We start from the raw sequence: 21,561 nt of genomic DNA, 5'->3' as shown, positions 1-21,561 counted from the left end.
TCTTTTCTCCATTGATAAGAATGTTGTTTATTGGTCCAGTGGTGAGGATTTTTGTTTTCTTTTCATTGAAATGTAATCCGTACCGAAGGCTGTGCTCTTTGATTTTCATCAGTAAATGTTTTAAGTCCTCTTCACTTTCAGCAAGCAAGGTTGTATCATCTGCATATTGCAGGTTGTTAATTAGTCTTCCATGAGAAGCTGGGTTAGATGAAGAAAAACGTGGCATCAGGATGTTAGAGTAGGTGGCATGAAATGCTTAAGGAAGAGCCTTCTATGTGATCTTTTGGAATTTGAATGAGGAGTCACTAATAGGTTTAAGCATAAGACTAGTGCTGTCAGATAGACGGTTTAGGAAAGAGTTTTACAAAGTAGCCTGTGGAGTGGAGCAAAGTGGAATGGAGCAGAGTCAGGCTAGACTGCAGATGGGTTGAGGACAATCTTCCAAGAGAGAACCAACTCAGCCAGTGAAGTGGCAACAATGACAGATGTTGGGAGATGTTGAGGAAGTCTAACAAACTGGATTTGTTGGCTGAATATGAGGAAATGAAGGAAAGGGCAAGCAGATGTAATCTCCCTGGGGTTCTGTTCTTGGTATCATTCACAGAGTACGGCAGTCTGGAAAGACATGTATGTTTAGGGTATATCTTAGTTATGTAATGCTGCTGTAACAAAAATACCACAAATAAGTGACTTTAAAGAATAGAAATTAATATTCTCATATTTCAGGAGACTAGAAGTATAGGTTCAGAACATTAGCTATAGGGACAGATCATTGTCTCTGTCAGCTTGTATAATTAAGATGTTTCTTAGTTCTTTGGTGATCCTCACATGCATCTGTCTTCCCCTTTTTTGCTGGCTTCTGTGCCTCCTCTGCTCTTTTTCTATCTCAGAAGTGATTAGGTTTTGGGCCCACCCCCCACTGATATGTCTTCATTAGCATACCAAAAGCCCTTCCTGAAATGCAATTACATCCATATGTATAGGGGTTGGGATCTCAACATTTTGGGAGATATAATTGAATCCATAACTGGGAGACAGTTAGGAGAACTCCTTTAGTATGGAATATGTTTAGGTCATGGTTTGTGAGTGAAGATACTCATTATTCAGGTGCATGTGTGTGTCTGGGTCCTGGTACAGTCAGTGAGTGTCACACTGGGTTCTCTCTAGAAGCCTAATCAGTGGAACTTACATGTATGCAGATAGAGAAGTTTATACTGAAGCAATGACTCACACAGTGTTAGAGTTGGGAAAGCCTCAAGTCTGTGGTCAGGTGTCAGACTGGAGGCTTCTGACTCACATAGCTGATGAACCAAGGTCAGATAGCAGGTCAGATGGCAGGCTGCTGATGACTCCCAGGCAATAGAGAGGCCACTGGCTCAAATCCAAAGAAGCAGACGTCAGACGACAAGCCATATGCAGGATCCAGACCCAGCAGAAAGCAGCAAGCCGTTCCTGATCTTATCCTAGAAGTGGTTACATTGTATTAGATCTCATCATAGGCGATGAGTACATCTTAGCTGCCAAACCACTGGGAATCCTGGTCTAGCCAAGTTGACACAAAACCTTAACTATCACAGAAGGATGGACATGGAGACTCACAGTCTGCTTGGAGATGGTTGTTGAAACTCTGAGTTTAGCTGAATTTAACTATGAGAGAGGAAGAAGAGTAAGTAAGAAGTGCACAGGGCTGAATACGAAGCCTGTTAAGTACAGATACTTAGAGACAGGTGATGGAAAGGAAAGCTCTGAAGAACACTAGGAAAAAGTGAGCAAGTTCACTGTGAAGAGGTAACAGAGTCATGTTAACATCATCTGGGATTAGAGCAGATTTTGATTGTTTGTGGACTCTTTGTTCATTATCTGTCCATCAGTTGGTGATTCTGTGGCGACTTGCGTGTTACTGCGATGTTGGAAGCTGTGTCTCCAGTATGTCACATACCAGAAGGGTCACCATGGTGGACAGCGCTCAGCAGAGCTTCCAGATAAGGCAGACTAGGGAGAGAAGCCTGATGATCTGATTCTGAAAATTCCCCGAGGAAAACCCTGTGGATCACATGAGAACATTTTTTTTTACGTGCTTGCTTTGGGATCAACATCAGAAGGGATTAGGTCACTATAGGAAAACAACATGTTTGGTGACGGATTGTGAGGATAATGCATGATGAGCCCATACTTCAAAAAACTGGGGGAAAATGGAATGAAAAGATAATGGAAGTTTCCCCCCTGAACTTCTTTAAACCCCCTTGTATTTTGTTCTATTGCACATGATAAACTTGCCATGACAGCTATCTGTATATCTATCAGGGTATTTAAAAGGAAGAATTGGATATCGTTAGTGAGAAGGATCCAAAAGAGTGGTTAGAGGTACAGGAGAAAAGGGATGATTTTAAACTAGGAACTTTGAGGAGATAGAAGCAGATAGGACAGGGTGAGACTCAGGGCCTGAAGGGGGAAGATCCGTTCATAAATGAAAATGAAGACTGGAGGTTGGGAGTTTGTAGCTAATGGCTTCTCTATTCTCAGTAGAGAAGAAGGTTAAGTGAAAATTTTTTTCCCTCAACTGAATATGGTATAGATGGGGTAGGTGTTTTAAGGAGTGAAATACACATTTTTCATCATCTCTCATGGAAAAACAGACAAAATGGAGAGACAAGTTAATATGTCTTTCTCTAACATTTCTTTCTTGATTTAGCATGTGCATGCAATCAGTTCTTAATAATTAATGAAGTAATTAAAACACAGTGCACTGTGAGGCTAGTGCTTACCCTCGAGGCCCTGCCGTGTCACAGAAAGCCTTTTCCTATTGCCTGGAGCCTGCGCAGTTGCATAGTGAGGGTTTGAAATGTTGCTCCTTGGGTTTTCATCTTTCTATAGCATGCTGTCCTGGTGTGGCACTGTAGGATAAGCACTGGACTTCTGACTGCAACATCGGCGATTCAAACCCACCAGCTACTCCTCTGAAACAACAACAACCACTGTTCCTTCTGCTCCATAGTTTTCCCTGTAATTAGCTTCTTACATTAGTGTGGCACACTTGTCATAGTTAATGACAAACTATCACCACAGTGCTACCTATATTCATTTTTATTTAGTATCTCCAAGCCTCCTTGCTGTGACCTTTTTAATGATCTTTGGCACTGAAACGAACACTCGTCTACTGTCAATTCAGAAACTTGAGCTGAAACAATAATTGAACATTCTCCCTTACTGTGTCCATGATATTATCTTATCCTAAAGTCTGTTTTGAAATTATACAATTGAAAAAAAAATAACTTTCAGAGAGAAAATGAATATGAAATAGAAGTATTATCAAGTTAATACAGTTTTGATGTGGCTCTGTAAGATCAATAATGAATTTTGAACCACAAGGTTGGCAGTTCAAACCCACCAGCTGCTCCTCGGAAATCCTACACAGGGTTGCTATAGTTGGAACCGACTTGACGATGCTTAACTACAGCAAAAATACAATCCTGGTGTCAGTTCTATGTGTCTTTAATTTTAAATATTTTGCTACTTAATAAATGTAGGTAGACATACCTCTCTTAAAAGATGTTGTCCACAGCAGGATAAATATAGAAAAGAGACTTTATTGATGAAAAGATCTTGCACCATTGCTGGTGATAAAGTCCAGGTGTGGCACTGTAGGTTAATGCTCCAGAGTGCAAAGCTGTTTGTGAACTTCAAGGTCAGCAGTTCAAGCTCATCAGCTGCTCCTTTGAAACCCTATACAGGGTCGCTATGGGTTAGAACCGACTATATGGCACTTAACAACAGCAACAACAACAACAACAACCCTGTTTGCCACTAGATAGCACTGATTTTATTATGGCCTTGGTAGTCCTGGGGTGGCATTATAGGATAAGCAGTGTATTGCTAGCCACATGGTTAGCAGTTCAAGTTCACCAGCCTCTCCTTGGAAACCCCATACAGGACCACTGTGCATCAGAGCTGACTCGACGGAACTTAATAACAACAATAACTGGTAGCATAGTGGGTTATGAGTTGGGGTACTGATCACAACATCAGCAGTTAGAATCTACCAACCACTTATTGGAAGAAAGGTGAGACTTTCTGTTCCTATAAAGATTTACAGTCTTGGAAACCTTATACAATTTCGCTATGATTTGGGCACGACTCCATGGCACATAACCACCACCACCACCAAAATTTTTAATCTACATAATTTGGCATAAAAATGCCTCTTCTCTTCTGGTTAACATCCTATCTGTCTCCATTTACGCAACTCTGCTGTCTCATCGTTCTTGGTGAACACAGAACTACGTACCTCTTTTGGTTGCAGTTAAGAGTCTCATCACACAGCATCATTAATGAGTGATGTGGAGTTGGCTGACGATTTTGTAATTGGAATGGAGAGATTTGTGCCATGTGATCTACAGTGAAATCATTCTCAAAAATTCTTCAATGGCTCTCTCTTTTCTCTCCATATCCCTTTTACTGTTGTTCTCAGACATTAAAGTGGATAGAACTTAGTTTTCTAGCATCCACTTACCAGCCAGAGGAAATTTCAAAGTCCTTAAACAAACAAACAATCAATCAAACAAAAAACTATCTCGTATCCTTGAGTGCTGTTAGGGACTTTTCAGCTTTCACTCCCCAACCTTCATGCCCAACTGTCAAATAATTCCCTTTAGTTGTAACTCAAAGCATAATGTTATTTTTCATCTAATTAAGCTGCTTTTTTTGAGTAGGATCTTTTGTAATAGAATGATGCAGCTAAATTAAACATTTAAAAATATATCAGCTAAGAAAAATGTGTTGCTAGAATGCATTGTAGGACAATGTGCATCGGCAGACCAGAATGCCGTTGGGATACTATTTTTGAATTTTTGAAGGTGCTTTTTTCTTCTTTACGACCCTACCCTGCTACCTCTTTGCTTGCACAACCAGAATGCAGGGTTATGGCTTCATCTCGTTCACATACTCAGCCCACCTATTTAAACGTTTTTGTTTGGCTGCCTCTCCCAGTAATATTTTTCCATAAATATTATTTTGGATCTTCTCTACACTGCTCATATTATTTGTCCTTGGGTTTGATGTTGTACAGAATGAGAATGCAGTCCTGGTATGTCTCCTAGAACTTTAGATGTTTGCTTGATTACTGTGGGCAAAGATTGATGAGCCTTGAGTGAACGAAATTTGTGCTAGAGAAGCAACTGCTCGATGTACTAATTGGTTCAGATTTCACGTGTTGACCTTATATTTGCTTTAATGTAGCAATTCATTGTAATTTGAAAATATTGTGTTGGTTTGTAATTTACGTTTCCTAAGTATTGTTCCTGGGTGATGCAAATGACTGCTAACTTAAAGACTGGAGGTTCAGGTCCACGCAGAGGTAACTAGGAAGAATGACCTGGTGATCTGCTACCAAAAAACAGTGGATGAAAACCTTAGGGAGCATAGTTCTATTATGAAAAATAGGGGGTCTCCATGAATTGGAACTGACTTGATGGTAACTTGGTAAATGTCTAAAGTCTGTGGCCATAGATTTTTGTTCTTGTATTTACTTAATTCGTTTAGGTTTTTCAGAATGCAAGGACTAATGCTTTCTTTCCTTGTGAAATGAAGCTAACTTCTCACACCTATGCCTGGCTCATCTACCTCAAGTCAGAAAGGTAGGTTGAAGTATTTACTCAGTAGTAGGATTAATTCCAGAGCATTTAATTGTGGTCATATGGAAATCATACATTTATCAAGAGGCAATTATTCAAACAAAACAAGAGCTTGCTGCATGGTTTACGATTGGAAAAGTGTGCTGCCCGGGTAGTATCCTTTCATATTACTTATTCAATCTGAATGTTGAACAATCAATTCTATAACTGGACTATATGAAGAAGAAAGCAGCATTAGGATTGGATGAAGGCTCCTTAGTAACCTGTGATATCTAGATGACAGAACCTTGCTTTCTGACAGTGAAGAAAATTTGAATCTCTAACTGATGAAGGTCAAAGATTACAGCCTTTGGTATGGATTATGCCTGAAAGTGAATAAGGTAGACATCCTCACCTATAAACAACAGCATGATAAATGGTGAAGAAATTGAATTTGTCAACAATCAATGCCCATGGAAGCAGTAGTCAAGAAATCAAATGGTGTATTTCTCTGGGCAGCTATACTGTAAAAGACCTCTTCAAAGTTTGAAAAAGTCAAGATGTCGCTTTCAGGACTAAGATATGCCTGATCCAAGATCTTTATAGTTGCCTCATGTACATGTGAAAACTGGACAGTGTAAACAGAACAGAGGAGTGTCATTGATGCATTTAAACTGTGATATCAGCTAAGGATGTAGATGATATCTGGACTGCCAGAAGAGTTAACAAATCAGTCTTAGAAGAAATACAGCCAGAATACTCCATAGAAGCAAGAATGGCAAAACTTCAGCTTGCTTACTATGGACGTGTCATCAGGAAAGACCAATTGCTACAAAAGAACATCACATTTGTTAAACTAGAGAGTTAGCGAAAACAAGGAAAACCCACTTGACATAGTAGCCACAATGATGAATTCACATATACCAACAATGATTATGAAATAAATGCAATATCAGGCAACATTTTATTTTGTTAGGTATAAAGTCACTGTGAGTCCGAGTGACTCACAGGAAAATGCTAGCGATAGGACAGTCTTAGAATGAGATCAACATTATTTGATGCTTATCACTATGTTTAAAATATTTATCTAGATACCCTTGAGTGGCTGTGCATTTTATGGGCCCCAAACTTCTCAGGGTCAACTTGGATTAATGTTTTCCTATGATTATTTGATGCCATGCCCTCTTTCAGAATCTTATATAATGAGCAGTATCACAACCCTGTGCTTTTGCCTTCTGGATACTTTTGTTTTGCACAGCTTGTAGATTTGAACAATATTTCTTTTGCATTACCATCTGTATGACATTTATAACTTGCTCAACATCAAACATTCCCACATTTCTGCTGCCATTTTCTGTTTGTTCTTTCTGTTCTTATAGTAAAAGAGGAATGGGCTGAGAAAACCTATATAAAGCAGTGGGGTCATAGTAGATACTACATGTACGCTAGACGCCTGTTGTAAATTCATGTGTCCTCTCACCGCAAGACACCTTTGTATTAATAATGGGGAGGATTACTTTAGTGTACATGCATTTTCCAAACAATCCTCCTTGAACAACCCAAGAAACCTGCCATATTAAAACAGTTGCGCATATGTTTATAGTGTAGTTAAAAAGCAAGCCTTAATTTTAAAGGATTTATTGGATCCGGTGCAATAACATTGATTTGATTAGGATAAACTGTCACTGTTTATTGCAGGATGCCTAAAACAGTTAAAGTGTTTGAAATCATTGCAGGTCAAATTTTATTCATATTTCCCATCTTATTCCTAATCTCACCTATCTGACTTTAGATCCTTTTTATACTGCAGAGGTTGAAAGTGATTATGTAATATACAGTCTTGAGAAGAACCATGGAGCCTAGAAGACAAGGTTATGAGTTAGACTTGGGGTTGAATTCAGGCTCCACCACTTACTGTGCAAGTCGCTCAACCTCTTAAACCTTAGTGTTCTTATCTGAGAAATGGGGAAATGGTAAAGATTTTACTGATTGAACGTGGCCATCTTTTATAAAGTAGAAAATATAGTAAATGATCAGTAAATGTTCGACAGTAGTAATTCAAGTAGCATCAGCAGCAGCAATGTGTGTTATAGATCATTACAGCTGGCATAGGAACTCGGAGAAAGGCAGAATGTGCACTTACTTAACATGAATCTATAGGGCTGGCTATATAGATTAAACCAATGATCAATGGATATTTTTAAATGGCTGAACATAAAAATGACTCTTTGAGGAATCCTAAATAATTCCTTGACATTCTACTCTCATCCAAACTCCGTTTCACTTGGCCACTCAGAGGATTTTGCATAGATATATATTACTCATCTGCCGAGTTGCGTTTCAATTTGCTTTTTAAATATGTGTTTAAAATCTGGGCAATTTTGAAAAATCCTTTTGACTTTTTAGATGAAATTTAATTGACTTTTACAGTCCACCTTTATTCTTAAACTTGATGAAAGTAAATTTCTCAATTTTGAACAACTTCCCTGGACAGCAGCAGAAGAGGGGGAATTTGTGTTCTGGGATATTTCGGTTTGTACAAGGACACTCAAGATGTCAGAGAATTGGAAGGACTAGTAGACAAAGGAATGACAGTCTGTTTTGTTAAGTTAGTGGAATTAGAATTTAACTTTGTAAACAATGTGTTGCCCTCCACTGTAAAGCTAAGTGAGAGGTCGCCACTTAGTGACCCCTGGAATCTTGGGTGAGATTGGTGTTTGGGCCTGGCTTGATGATTAATTAACTCAGTGATCTTAACTTCTCTACATCTTTACTTTCATAGAGTTTTACCCCCTTGTTTGGAAAATAAAATGATATCATCGATCTTTAAAGCCCTGTGAAGCTCTAATATTATGGTCTCTCTAGAAAACACAGGAGAGTTGTTTAGTCTTATTTTTCTGTGTCTTATTGGACTAATGGTCTTAGGAATGACCAATTTTTCTTATTTCAGAGTTTCCAAACTTGTGCCTTTAGTATATATTACAGATACTTTTAATCATATCCATATACATGTGAATGCAAGGAGTCTTTAAAAAGTTCATGAAAAATGGAATTGAAAGATAATGGAATTTTTCACATAATTTTTTAAAAACAGCTTATATATATGTTGTTGTTATTATTGCTCTCAAGTCAGTTCCAACTCATAGCAACGTGTGTAGGATTTCTGAGGGCTGGTTGGTGAGTTTGAACTGTCAGCCTTATGGTTGTCAGTCCAGTGCTTATTCTACAGCACCAGGATATATGTTGTTGTTGTTAAGTGCCGTTGAGTCAGTTCCTACCCATAGAGACCCTGAACAGGGTTTCTGAGGCTGTAAATCTTTACGGGTGCAGAAAGCCTCATCTTTCTCCCGCAGAGCAGCTGGTAGTTTCGAACTGCTGACCTTGCAGTTCACAGCCCAATTTGTAACCACTATGCTACCAGAGCTCCTTATGTATGTATGTATATTTTTATACATACATATATATGTAGTCATTGTTGTTAAGTGCCCTGGAGTCGGTTCCAACTCATAGTGACCCTGTATAGGGGTGTGGTCTGCCTCACTGTACTGTAAGATAAACACTGAACTTATATTGGACACTCAGGCAAAGTTTGCTTGCTTCCTTTCTTCTGGGTCTAGATCTTGCATCTGACTTGTCCTCCAACTCCCGATTCTTTGGACTTGAGCTAGTAGCCTGTTCTATTAACTGCTGATCAAGAGAGTCATCTGCAGCCCGCCTTCTTAGATTACAGTAGTGTAAGAAGATTTTTCTTAATACTCGAGTGACTTTTCACTTGACATTCTTGGCATTTTGAGATGAGACAAGAAGCATATCGTATCTTCTAAAAATGGGACATCTTCCCTTTATCACTATTTCTATTCAATGTTGTCTTGGAAGCCTTAGCCAGAGATATAAGGCAAGAATGAGAAAGTAAAGACACCCAAATTAGCAAATATGTATTAAAAATCTCAATTTGCAGGTGATGGAGTCCTGGTATATGGCTCTGTAGGATAAGCATTGGACAGAAAGTTCGGTTTGAATTGCGAGATCAGTGGTTCAAACTCACCAACTGCTCCTCGTAAACCCAATAGATGGTCGCTATGAGTCAGAACCAACTTGACAGCACTTTAACAACAATGACAACGTTTTCAGATGATATGACCCTGTACATAGAAAATCATAAAGCGAGTGTGAGAAAGTTATTTTAAGTCATTGAATGATCCAGCAAAATGGCAGGGTTCATGATCAAAACACAAAATTCTCTGAAAAAAAAATCAGGAAAATATCATCTACAATAGTGTAGTTGTTAAGTCAGTTCCGACCCATTGTGACCCTGTATAGGATTTCTAATGCGCAGTTGTTGGTTTTAAGAACCACTGAACTTGTGATTAGCAGTCCAATGCTTATCCTACAGAGCCACAGCAGGACTCCAATAGCCATCCCCAAAAATGAAATACTTAAGAGTAAATCTAATCATAGAAACAAAAGGCCTAAACAAAGAAAACTACAAAACAATTAACAAGAAACCAATAGATATCTACATAAGTTGAATATGCCAAGCTCATTGATAAGGAAGATAGGAAGACTTAACATTGTGAAAATGTCAATACCTCCCCAAACAATTGCTATGTAAAAGCAATCTCAATTCACATTCTAACATCACTCTTTAAAGAGATGGAGAAATTATACCACAACTCAAAATGGAAAGGAAAGAGGCCCGGGATGGGATGACCAAAGCTTTACTAAAGAAGAACAAAATAGGCGGCCTCTCACTTCCTGATCTCAAAGCCTACTACACAGCCACAGTAGTCCAAACTGCCTGGTACTGTTAAAATGAAAGACATATAAGTGGAACAGAATAGAAATCCAATAGTAAATCCATCCACCTATGGTTCGGTGATCTTCGACAAACACATTGGGTGGGGAAAAGATAGTCTAACAAATGGTGCTTTCAAAACTGAATATCCATTTGCAGAAAAGTGAAACAAGACTCATATATCACACCATATACAAAAACAAACTGAAGATGGATCAAACACCTAAAAGCAAAACCTTTAAAGATCATCAATTAAAAAAAAGGGGACAAACTTGTTGCTAGTGTTGTTAAATATTGTTGGTCAGTTTTGACTCATAGTAATCCTATATAAAGGAGCTCTGGTAGCGTAGTGGTTACAAATCGGGCTGCGAACCTTAAGGCCAGCAGTTCGAAACTACCAGCTGCTCCGCGGGAGAAAGATGAGGCATTCTGCTCCCGTAAAGATTTACAGCCTCGGAAACCCTGTACAGGGTCGCTATGGGTCGGAACCGACTCGACGGCACTTAACAACAACAACAACAACAATCCTATATAGGGTTTCCAAGGTGTGGCTGTTAGGTTTGAACTGCTGACCTTGCAGTGCTTATCTTACAGTGTCACACTAGGGACAAACTTAAAAACTCTGATACAAAGCATAAATGCATTATGAAACATAATTGAAAACACATAGACAGTAGTAGACAAACCTGCTGATAAGGCCTTCGAAAAATTAGATGTGTATGTGTATCAAAATATTTCACTAAAAGAATAAAAAGAGAGCCCACAGACTGGGGCAAAAAATATTGGTGATGACCTGTCAGACAAGGGACACATGTCTAAAATGTATAGAAAGCTTAAATTCCTCAACAAGAGAAAAGACAAATAATCTAATTTAAAAATGGGTTGAGGGCATGAACAGATACTTTACCAAAGAAGACATTTGGACAGCCAACAAACATAAGAAGAAAAGCTTGTGATCATTAGCCTTTAGGGCAATGCAAAACAAAATAACAATAAGGAATCATCTCACCCCAGGATTAATAGCAAACTTAAAAACAAAAACAGAAAACAGCAAGAGCTGATGAGGGTCTGAAACTCTCAAACAGTGTTGGTTAGACTATAAAATTGTACAAATACTGTGGAAAATTGTATAGTACTTCCTCAAAAAGTTGGACATACAAATACTCTGAAAAGGGACTACATTATATTAGAAGGTCCTGGTTAGAATTGGAGAAAAAAGTGGAGTAAAACTCAAAATCATAAAATAGTCAAGGTATACTGGTGAGATAGAGACTGATAGAACCCCGGGACTATGACCTTTGGTCGGCTCTTCAGTTCTGCAACTGAACTCACCTTCATTGCTCAATTTTCAGCGAAGCAATTGAAATGACTGAAATGAATCATGCTTTTTGATGCAGTGACTCTGTATATTCCTTCCATTTTCTTATGCTGCTTTCTGTATCATTCACTATTTCCCCCATAGAATCCTTCATTATTGAAAATTGAGGCTTGAATTTTTCTTCAGTACTTTCAGCTTGAGAAATGCTGAGTATATTTTTCATGCATTTCTTGTAGAATTTTCCTTGGTAGTTCCTCTTGCTTTTGTTACTTCTTCAATAAGTCAGTAAAAAAACACAAAAACTTTTGTATTTGTATTCATCAGGATTGGTTCTAATTACCAACATTAATAGAAATGGAAGCTGATTAAGTCTGTCGTTTAAGATTTTTAAATCTTCAATTGTATGGAATTTTAGATGGGAAGAATAATAGACTTGTTTTCTTAGTTTGCCATCTTCAGCAAGTTCTCTGTTGTCATTGTTGTGTGCTATCTGGTTGGTTCTGACTCACAGCAACCCTTAATAGGGTTTCCTAGCGTGGGTAGTGAGTTTGAACTGCCAGTCTGTCAGTTGCCAGCCCAATGTTTATGTTACAGAGCCATAACAGGGCTCCAGAAAGTCCCCTAGACGACAGCAAATAAACATTTACCATGTTGCTAATCCACCACTTATCTGTCAGTTTGTCATACTGTGGTGGCTTGTGAGTTGTTATGATTCTGAAAGCTGTGCCACTGGTATTTTAAATAACAGCAGGATCACCCATGGTGGACAGGTTTCAGACGAGCTTCCAGATGAAGACAGACTAGGAAGCAGGAGTGACAAGCTACTTCTGAATGTTTAGTCACTAAAAACCTTATGAATAGCAGAGAAACACTGTCAGATATAGTGCCAGAAAATGAGCCCCTCAGGTTGGAAGGCACTCAAAATGCGACTGGGAAAGAGCTGCCTCCTCAAAGTAGAGTTGACCATGATGACGCGAATGGGGCCCTTCATTTGCTGATGGGCACAACTCAAAATGAAGAGAAACAGCTGTAAACATCCACTGAAAATCGGAACATGGAATGTATGAAGGATGAATCTGGGAAAATTGGAGGTTGTCCAAAATGAAATGGAACGCATAAACATCGATGTCTTAAGCATCAGTGAGCTGAAATGGACTGGTATTGGCCATTTGGAATCTGACGACAACATTGTTTAATATGGCAGAAATGACAAATTGAAGAGGACAAAATGAAGGTGTTGCATTCATTGTCAAAAAGAACATATGCAAATCAGTCATAAGGTACAATGCTGTCTATGATAGGATAATATCCATGCCCCTACAGGGAAGCCTAATTAATAATTATGCAACCAACTAATTAATTCAAACTTATGCACCAACCACTAAAGCCAGTAGGATGAAATAGAAGAATTCTACCAACTTTTCAATCAGAAATTGATCAATCAAACATGCAATCAAGAAATATTGATCATTACTGGTGATTGGAATGCAAAGGTTGGGAGCAAAGAGGAAGGATCAGTAGTTGGAAAATATGGCCTTGGTGATAGAAATGATGCTGGAGATAGCATGATAGAATTTTGTAAAACCAATGATTTGTTTATTTCAAATACCTTCTTTAGACAGCCTGGACCTCACCAGGTGGAATACATAGAAATCAAATTGACTGCATTTGCAGAAAGAGACAGTGGAAAAGCTCCACATCATCAGTGAAAACAAGGCCAGGGGCAGACTGTGGAACAGATGATCTATTACTTATATGCAAATTCAAACTGAAGCTGAAGAAACTGAAAACAAGTCCATGAGAGCCAAAATTTGACATTGAATATATCCCACCTGAATTTATAGATCATCTAAACAGATTCGCTACATTAAACACTAAAGACCGAAGACCAGAAGAGTTGTGGGATGACATCAAGAACATCATACATGAAGAAAAGAAAAAGTCATTAAGAAGACAAGAAAGAAGGAGAATATCAAAATGGATGTCAGAAGAGACACTGAAACTTGTTATCCAGTGTAGAGATGCTAAAGCAAATGGAAGAAATGAGGAAGTCCAAGAGCTGAACAGAAAATTTCAAAGGTCAGCTCAAGAAGACAAAGTCAAATATTACAACAAAATGTTCAAAGATCTGGAACCAGAAAACCAAAAAGGAAGAACATGCTCAGCATTTCTCAAGCTGAGGGAACTGAAAAAAAAAATTCAAGCCTCGATTTTCATTATTGAAAAATTATCTGGGCAAATTATTGAATGATGCAGAAAGAATCAAAAGAAGATGGAAGGAATACACAGAGTCACTGTACCAAAAGGAAATAGTTGATATTCAACCGTTTCAACAAGTAGCATATGATCAAGAGCCAATGATACTGAAGGAGGAAGTCCAAGGTGCACTGAAGCAATTGGTAAAGAACAAGGCTCCAGGAATTGATGAATAAAAATTGAAATCTTTCAAGAAAGTGAGGTGGCACAGGACACATTCACTTATCTCTGCCAAGAAATTTTGAAGACAACTATCTGGCCGACTGATTGGAAGAGATCCTTATTTGTGCCCATTCCAAAGAGAGGTGACCGAACGGAATGCAGAAATCATTGGACAATCTCTTTGATATCCCATGTGAGTAAAGTTTTACCAAAGGTAATACAGAAGCGGCTGCAAACATACATTGACCGAGAACTTCCAGAGGTTCAAGCCAGATTCAGAAGAGTCCATGGAATGAGGGTTATCATTGCTGATGTCTGATGGAAGTTAGCTGAAAGCAGAGAATACCAGAAAGATGTTTACCTGTGCTTTATTGACTACGCAAAGGCTTTTGATTGTGTGGATCATGACAAGCTATGGACAACATTGCAAAGTATGAGTATTCCGGAACACTTAATTGTGCTCATGAAAAATGTGTACCTGGATCAATAGGCAGTTGTTCGAAAAGAACATGGGAATACCGAATGGTTTAAAATTAAGAAAGGTATGCGACAGGGTTGTATTCTTTCACCGTACTTATTCAACCTCAGCATTGAACAAATAATCTGAGAAGCTGGGTTCTATGAAGAAAAACATGGCATCAGGATTGGAAGAACACTCATTAACAACCTGCGATATGCAGATGATACAACCTTGCTTGTTGAAAGTGAAGAGAACTTAAAACATTTACTGATGAAGATCAAAGAGCATAGCCTTGGTATTACATCTCAATGTAAAGAATACACAAAAATCCTCACCACTGGCCCAATTAATAGCATTCTTATCAAGGGAGAAAAGATTGAAGTTGTCAAGGACTGCATTCTTCTTGGATCAACAACTATCAATTCTCATGGAAGCAGCAGTCAAGAAATCAAAGGACGTATTGCATTAGGCAAATTTGCTTCACAAGACCTTTTTAAATTGTTGAAAGCAAAGATGTCAGCTTGCAGACCAAGGTGTGCCTGACCCAAGCCATGATATATTCAGTAACCTTATATGCATGCAAAAGCTGGACAGTATATAAAGAAGATCATAGAAAAATTGATGCATTTGAGTTATGGTGTTGGAGGAGAATATTGAAAGTGCCATGGGCTGCCAAAAGAACCAACAGATCTGTGTTGTAAGAAGTGCAGCCAGAGTGCCCCTTGGAGGCCAGGATGGCCAAACTTTGTCTCTTATACATCGGGCATGTTGTCAGGAGGGACCAGTCACTGGAGAAGGATATCATGTTTGGTAAGATGGGGGTCAGAGAAAAAGATCTACCCCCCAAGTAGATCAATTGACTAAGTGGCAGCATGGCAACAATAGTGAGGTTGGACCAGTGTTTTGTTTTCTGTGCATAAGGTCATTATGAGTCCTTATCGACTCAATGGCACCTAACAACAACAACATGTTGCTAGTGGCATCCTAGTGTGGCACTGTAGCATAAGCCCTGGACTGCTTGCTAACTACAAGATATGTGGTTTAAACCCACCAGCTTTTCCTCAGAAACCTTACACAGGGTCACTATGATTTGGAACCAACTTCATGACACTTAAAACAACAAAAATGTTGGTAAAGATGGAAATACTTTATTTAGTGGTAAAACAGCTTATGACTAATAACAACAAAGATTAAGAATAACGAAGATAATAATGAGTAAAATTTATTTATCCATTGCAACATGCCAGATACTCTACGCTTGTCATGCCTTGTTTTATTTACTTGTTAGAAAACTAACGAGTTAGGTATTATTATTCCCATTTTACAGATTGTTACCTGAGACTTTCGCTATCACAGACTTAAATCTACATAGATAGTATGTGGCAGAAATGTGTTTTAGGTCCAGTCCAGTGCTTTGGAGATACAGAGTTATCAAACTCTACCACAATTCCTGCCTTTGTGGACTTTGCAGCATTTTATTCCAAGACTTTATTGTCTTATTTTGGCTCTGGTCTCACAGTGAGGACTCTGAGATATTCATGGGTAGAATTCAAGATTTGGAAATGCTGCTTCACATAGTTTTCACGATACTAGAGCATCATGTCTTTTCTTAAAAAATGACCGTAAGTTCAGACAAATATAGGATAATTCTAACTCACAGTGACCCTATAGACAGAGTACAACTGCCCCATAGAGTTTCCAAGGCTACAAATCTTTACAGAAGCAGACTGTTGCATCTTTTTCTTGGTGAGCTGCTGGTGGCTTCTAATTGCCTGTTTTCTTTTTTAGCAGCTGAGCACTCTTAACCTCTACACCACCAGAGCGCCTTTCAGACTGTTTATTAACTATAAAGCATTGTGGATTCTATTCCTCCATTATAACTTGGAGTAAAAAATTTGTTTTAGCATAATTTCGGCATTATTTGTTATAGACTGGTCTGGAAACAGTTTTGACTTATTCATATGATCCTCTTGTTTACAGTTATTTGCTGGCATTACGGATGGAGAAAGTCTGCAGCTTTTTGAACAAAGTTCTCGCTCTACCCATAAACAAGAAACACATACCATGGAGGCCGTGAAACTGGTAGAGTTTGACCTCAAACAGACACTTACCAGACTCGTGACACATCTCTTTGGTGATGGTAGGTATCTAAATGTCTTTGCGTTTGGGGGTTTTACAGTTCAGCAGTTGTCATGTTATTGAAATCGTTGATTGTTTCTAACTTTGGGGTACTAAATTGTGGTTTAAGGGCTCAGGTTCTTACTGAGTTAGAATGTATGGATTTTTTGGTTTCTTTTATTTGGAGAGTAAGAGGATATGAAAATGGATTTAGCTAGAGAAAAAAAAGATGAATACAACCTTTTCTAAGAATGATAGTAGATTAGGATCAGTGTCCTAAACAGGAGAAATTGTGTAGACTGATTAGTGTTACTGGATTCTAAGATTAGATCCTTAAATCAGACAACTGATGGAATGAGATTCTTATCCATGTGAATGTGCCCAGTGATTAATACTGTCCATTGCAAAGGTATTAGCAGTACCTTCCAGTAGGAAGAACAATGTTGCTAAGACCTAGACTCTTAAATTAGTCACTTTTTCTCAAGTATTTCTGTAGAAAAAAGTTTGTTGATAATACCCTTCTCCCTCCAAATATTTATTTATCTAATGCAATTTTCCTTCTTTTTTTAAAAGAAATGCATGAAGAGAAGGTTAGGAGATTTTCTTCAATTGTGACCTGTGGTGTTGAAGTCTCATCAATTCAGGTCCAATGCTTAGTGACCCTGTATAGGATTTCTAATTAACAACTATTGAGTTTGAACCATGGACTTTGTGGTTAGCTGTCTACTGCTGACACTATAGCGCCACACTAGCATTCCTAATTGTGACCTTGTATTTAAGAAATGCCTAGAATACAGAAGCTAGCACAGACAGGATTCTCCTTTGTTTTCTTATTCTTGTGAGCTTTTATTTGCAGTATTGTTGTGTGCCATCGAATTGATTCTGATTCATAGGGACCCTATAGGACATGGTCCAACTGCCCCCTGGGGTTCCTTGGCTATAGTCTTTATGGGAGCAGATCACCTGGTCTTTTCCTACACAGCTGCTGGTAGGTTTAAACAGCTGACCTTTTGTTTAGCAACAAAGCCCTTAACCTTTAAACGACCAAACTAATCAAACCAAATGCACTGCTATCCAGTCAATTCCAGTTCCTAGGGTTTCCATGACTATCCGTTTTCATGGGAGCAGGCAGCCACATAGTTCTCAACTCACATAGTTGAGTTTACATTTCCCACCTTCTGGTTAGCAATCCCACTGCACCTAACCCTCCATACCACCAGGTCTCTTTTATTGAGGTGTAATTGACAGAAAGTAAGCTATGCCTACTTAAAGTGTACTGTTTTAAAAAGGTGACATACAATAAGCTAGACATATTAGCATAGTTTGGTAAGTTTTGTCATACGTATTCTATGTACTGCTTTTGTTTCAGGACTGTGTTTCCTTACATAGTTGTAAAGTCACATATGCATTTAAAAGAATTCTTATAATTTTTTTGGTTGTTTTGTTTTAGGAAGATTTTCCTAATATCTAGTCTGAATGATGCCCTGTGAATATTTCATCATGTTTTTTTTAAAGAGCCCTCTAAATAATACTGTATATAATTTATATACATATATTTTTCAAAAAAAAGAGCCTAAAAACATATATGTGAAAAAGTACACATTGATGGTGGCTTTCTTAGGAGCTGGGAAATTACATTAAAAAGGGAATAGAAATAAAGCTTGAGAAGTGTTAATGTTTTATTAAAAAACAAAATTTTTTAATATGAAGTTCAATATGATAAAAGTAATATGATTTGGTAAAGCTGAATAGTGGGCACATGGTGTTTATTATTCTCTATACCTATTTCTAGGTTTGAAATATTTCATATTAAAATGGTTTATGCAGTAATGAAACATGTTTTAAAGTAGAGGCTGTTGATGTGAAAATCCTATTACAGCCAGTTTCTCTATTCTCTTATGATAAAGTAAAGAAATTGTGATAGTTTGAACAGTAGTATAATCTATTAAACACTAAATTGCAGTGAGATGGATTGTAGAGTTCAAGCCTATTTCAGTGGTAGAGTGGAATAGGAGAAAGGCTAGGATCAGAAAGAGATACTGCTCTACTTGGATTAATTTATACAGATGCAGGATAGTCTGAATTTTCTATTGTCAAACTATTTATTGATTGAATTGTGCCCTCTTCTCCCCCAAAAAATGTGTGCTGTAAATTCTAACCCCCATTAAGAAGACAAGAACGAAGGAAAAGATCAAAATGGATGTCAAAAGAGACACTGCATCTTGCTTTCCAGCATAGAGATGCTTAAACAAATGGAAGAAATGAGGAGGTACAAGAGCTGAACAGAAAATTTCAAAGGTCAACTGGAGAAGACAAAGTCAAATACTACAACAAAATGTGCAAAGGTCTGGAGTCAGAAAACCAAAAAGGAAGAACACGCTCGGCATTTCTCAAGCTGAGGGAACTGAAGAAAAAATTCAAGCCTCGACTTTCGTTATTGTAGGATTCTCTTGGCAAATTATTGAATGATGCAGAAAGCATCAAGAGAAGATGGAAGGAATATACAGAGTCACTGTACCAAAAGGAAATGGTTGGTGTTTAACCATTTCAAGAGTTACCATATGATCAAGAGCCAATGATACTGAAGGAAGAAGTACAAAGTGCATTGAAGGAGTTGGCAAAGAACAAGGCATCAGGAATTGATGGGATAAAAATGGGAAACTTTCAAGAAAGTCAGGTGGTACTGGAGGCACTCACTCATCTATGACAAGAAATTTGGAAGACAACTATCTGGCCAACCAATTGGAAGAGATCCGTATTTGTGCCCATTCCAAAGAGAGGTGACCCAGTGGAATATGGAAATCATCGGACAATATCTTTGATATCCCATGTGAGTAAAGTTTTACTAAAGGTAATACAGAAGCGGCTGCAAGCATACGTCAACAGAAAACTTCCAGAGGTTAGAGCTAGATTCAGAAGAGGATGTGGAACGAGGAATATCATTGCTGATGTCTGATGGATCTTGGCTGAAAGCAGAGTATATCAGAAAATATTTGCCTGTGCTTTATTGAGTACAAAAAGGCTTTCAGTTATGTGGATCATGACAAGCTGTGGACAACATTGTAAAGTATGATTCCTGAACACTTAATTGTGCTCCTGAGGAATCTGTACATGGACCAAGAGGCAGTTGTTTGAAAAGAACATGGAAACACTGAATGGTTTGAAATCAGGAAAGTTCTGCAACAGGGTTATATTCTTTCACCATTCATATTCAATCTGTATACTGAGCAAATAATCCGAGAATCTGGGTTCTATGAAGAAAAACGTGGCATCAGGATTGGAGGAAGACTTATTAACAACCTGCAATATGCTGATGATGCAACCTTGCTTGCTGAAAGTGAAGAGGACTTAAAATACTTACTGATAAAGATCAAAGAGCACAGCCTTTGGTGTAGATTACATTTCAGTGTGAGAAAACAAACATTCCCCCCACTGGACCAATAAACAACATTTTTATCAAGAGAGAAAAGTTTGAAGTTGTCAAGGACTTCATTCTTCTTGGATCAACATCAACACTTACAGAAGCAGCAGTCAAGAAATCAAAGGACGTATTGCATTAGGCAAATCTGCTGCACAAGACCTTTTTAAAGTGTTGAAGAGCAAAGATGTCAGCTTGCGGTCTAAGGTGCGCCTGACCCAATCATGGTATTTTCAGTAACCTCATATGCATGTGAAAGCTGGACAATGAATAAAGAGGACCATAGAAGAATTGATGTTTTTGAATTATGGTGTTGGAGGAGAATATTGCGAGTGCTATGGGCTGCCAAAAGAACCAACAGATCTGTGTTTGAAGAAGTGCAGCCAGAGTGCTCCTTGTAGACCAGGATGGCCAAACTTCATATCTCATACTTCGGACATATTGTCAGGAGGGACCAGTCACTGGAGAAGGATATCATGTTTGGTAAATTGGAGGGTCAGAGAAAAAGAAGAAGACCCTCAGCAAGATGGATTGGCAAAGTGGCAGCATCAGTGGGTTCAAGCATGGCAACAAATATGAGGTTGGCCTTGGACTGGGCAGTGTTTTGTTCTTTTGTGCATAGGATTGCTATGAGTTGGTAAGGACTAGTGGCACCCAACAACAACAACACTTGTAGGAGGATGCCTGGTGTGACAATGTGGTTTAATGGGCCAGACTGCAAAGCTGGTTGAACTGTAAAGTTGGTGGTTCAAGTTCACCAGCTGCTCATCGGAAACCCTGTACTGGGTCGCTATGGGTCAGATACCTATAGGATCAGCACTAGACTGTGAACCACAAGGTCATCAGTTCAAACCCATCAGTTGCTCTTCAAAAACCCTATACAGGCTCACTATAGCACTTAACAACATAAGCATGCCTGTGGTTATAATTGCATTTGGGAATGAATCTTTTTTTGTGTTGTTCTCAAAGCAGTATTGGTGTTGTTGTTGTTGTTAAGTGCTGTCCAGTCAGTTCAGACCCATAGTGACCCTGTATAGGGTTTCCAAGGAGCAGCTGGTGAGATTGAATGGCCAACTTTGCAGTTCAAATGGCTTTGCAGTCTGGCGCATTAACTCACAGTGCCACACCAGGATGGATGTGTCTTAAATCAATCTCTTTTGAGATTTAAAAAGAGCAGATTGAGCCAGTAACCAAGCATGGAAATGAGTAAGAGTTTATCAAGGAGATTATTAAAAAGGCAAAAGACAGCTTACACATTGGAAGAACATTTCAGGGGGGCATATATCTGCTAGGAGTCTAATAGGCAAAATATATTTGAAAAAACACAATATTCAATCTGACTAGGCAGGGCTGATGCAATGAAATGCAGATGGGTCTCTTGTGATACAATAGTGAATAATTGTTATCAGGACTGACTGTGAGGGT

The 21,561-nt window shown here is 38.4% G+C and overlaps 1 protein-coding gene across 1 annotated transcript in view; it reads left to right on the top strand.

The window, feature by feature from the left end:
* FARS2 (phenylalanyl-tRNA synthetase 2, mitochondrial) overlaps positions 1-21,561 on the top strand; it is a 615,217-nt gene that overhangs the window by 47,211 nt on the left and 546,445 nt on the right. The window contains exon 2 of the mRNA XM_006864111.1: positions 16,581-16,740. Within this exon, the coding sequence (XP_006864173.1) occupies positions 16,581-16,740 (160 nt within the window). The remainder of the gene's footprint in view (positions 1-16,580; positions 16,741-21,561) is intronic.

This window comes from Chrysochloris asiatica, unplaced genomic scaffold (assembly GCF_000296735.1).
Source record: "Chrysochloris asiatica unplaced genomic scaffold, ChrAsi1.0 scaffold00060, whole genome shotgun sequence".
In the NCBI taxonomy this organism is placed as follows: domain Eukaryota; kingdom Metazoa; phylum Chordata; class Mammalia; order Afrosoricida; family Chrysochloridae; genus Chrysochloris; species Chrysochloris asiatica.
The sequence above is the reverse complement of the archived record's forward strand: the minus strand, read 5'-3'. Positions and strand labels throughout refer to the sequence as shown.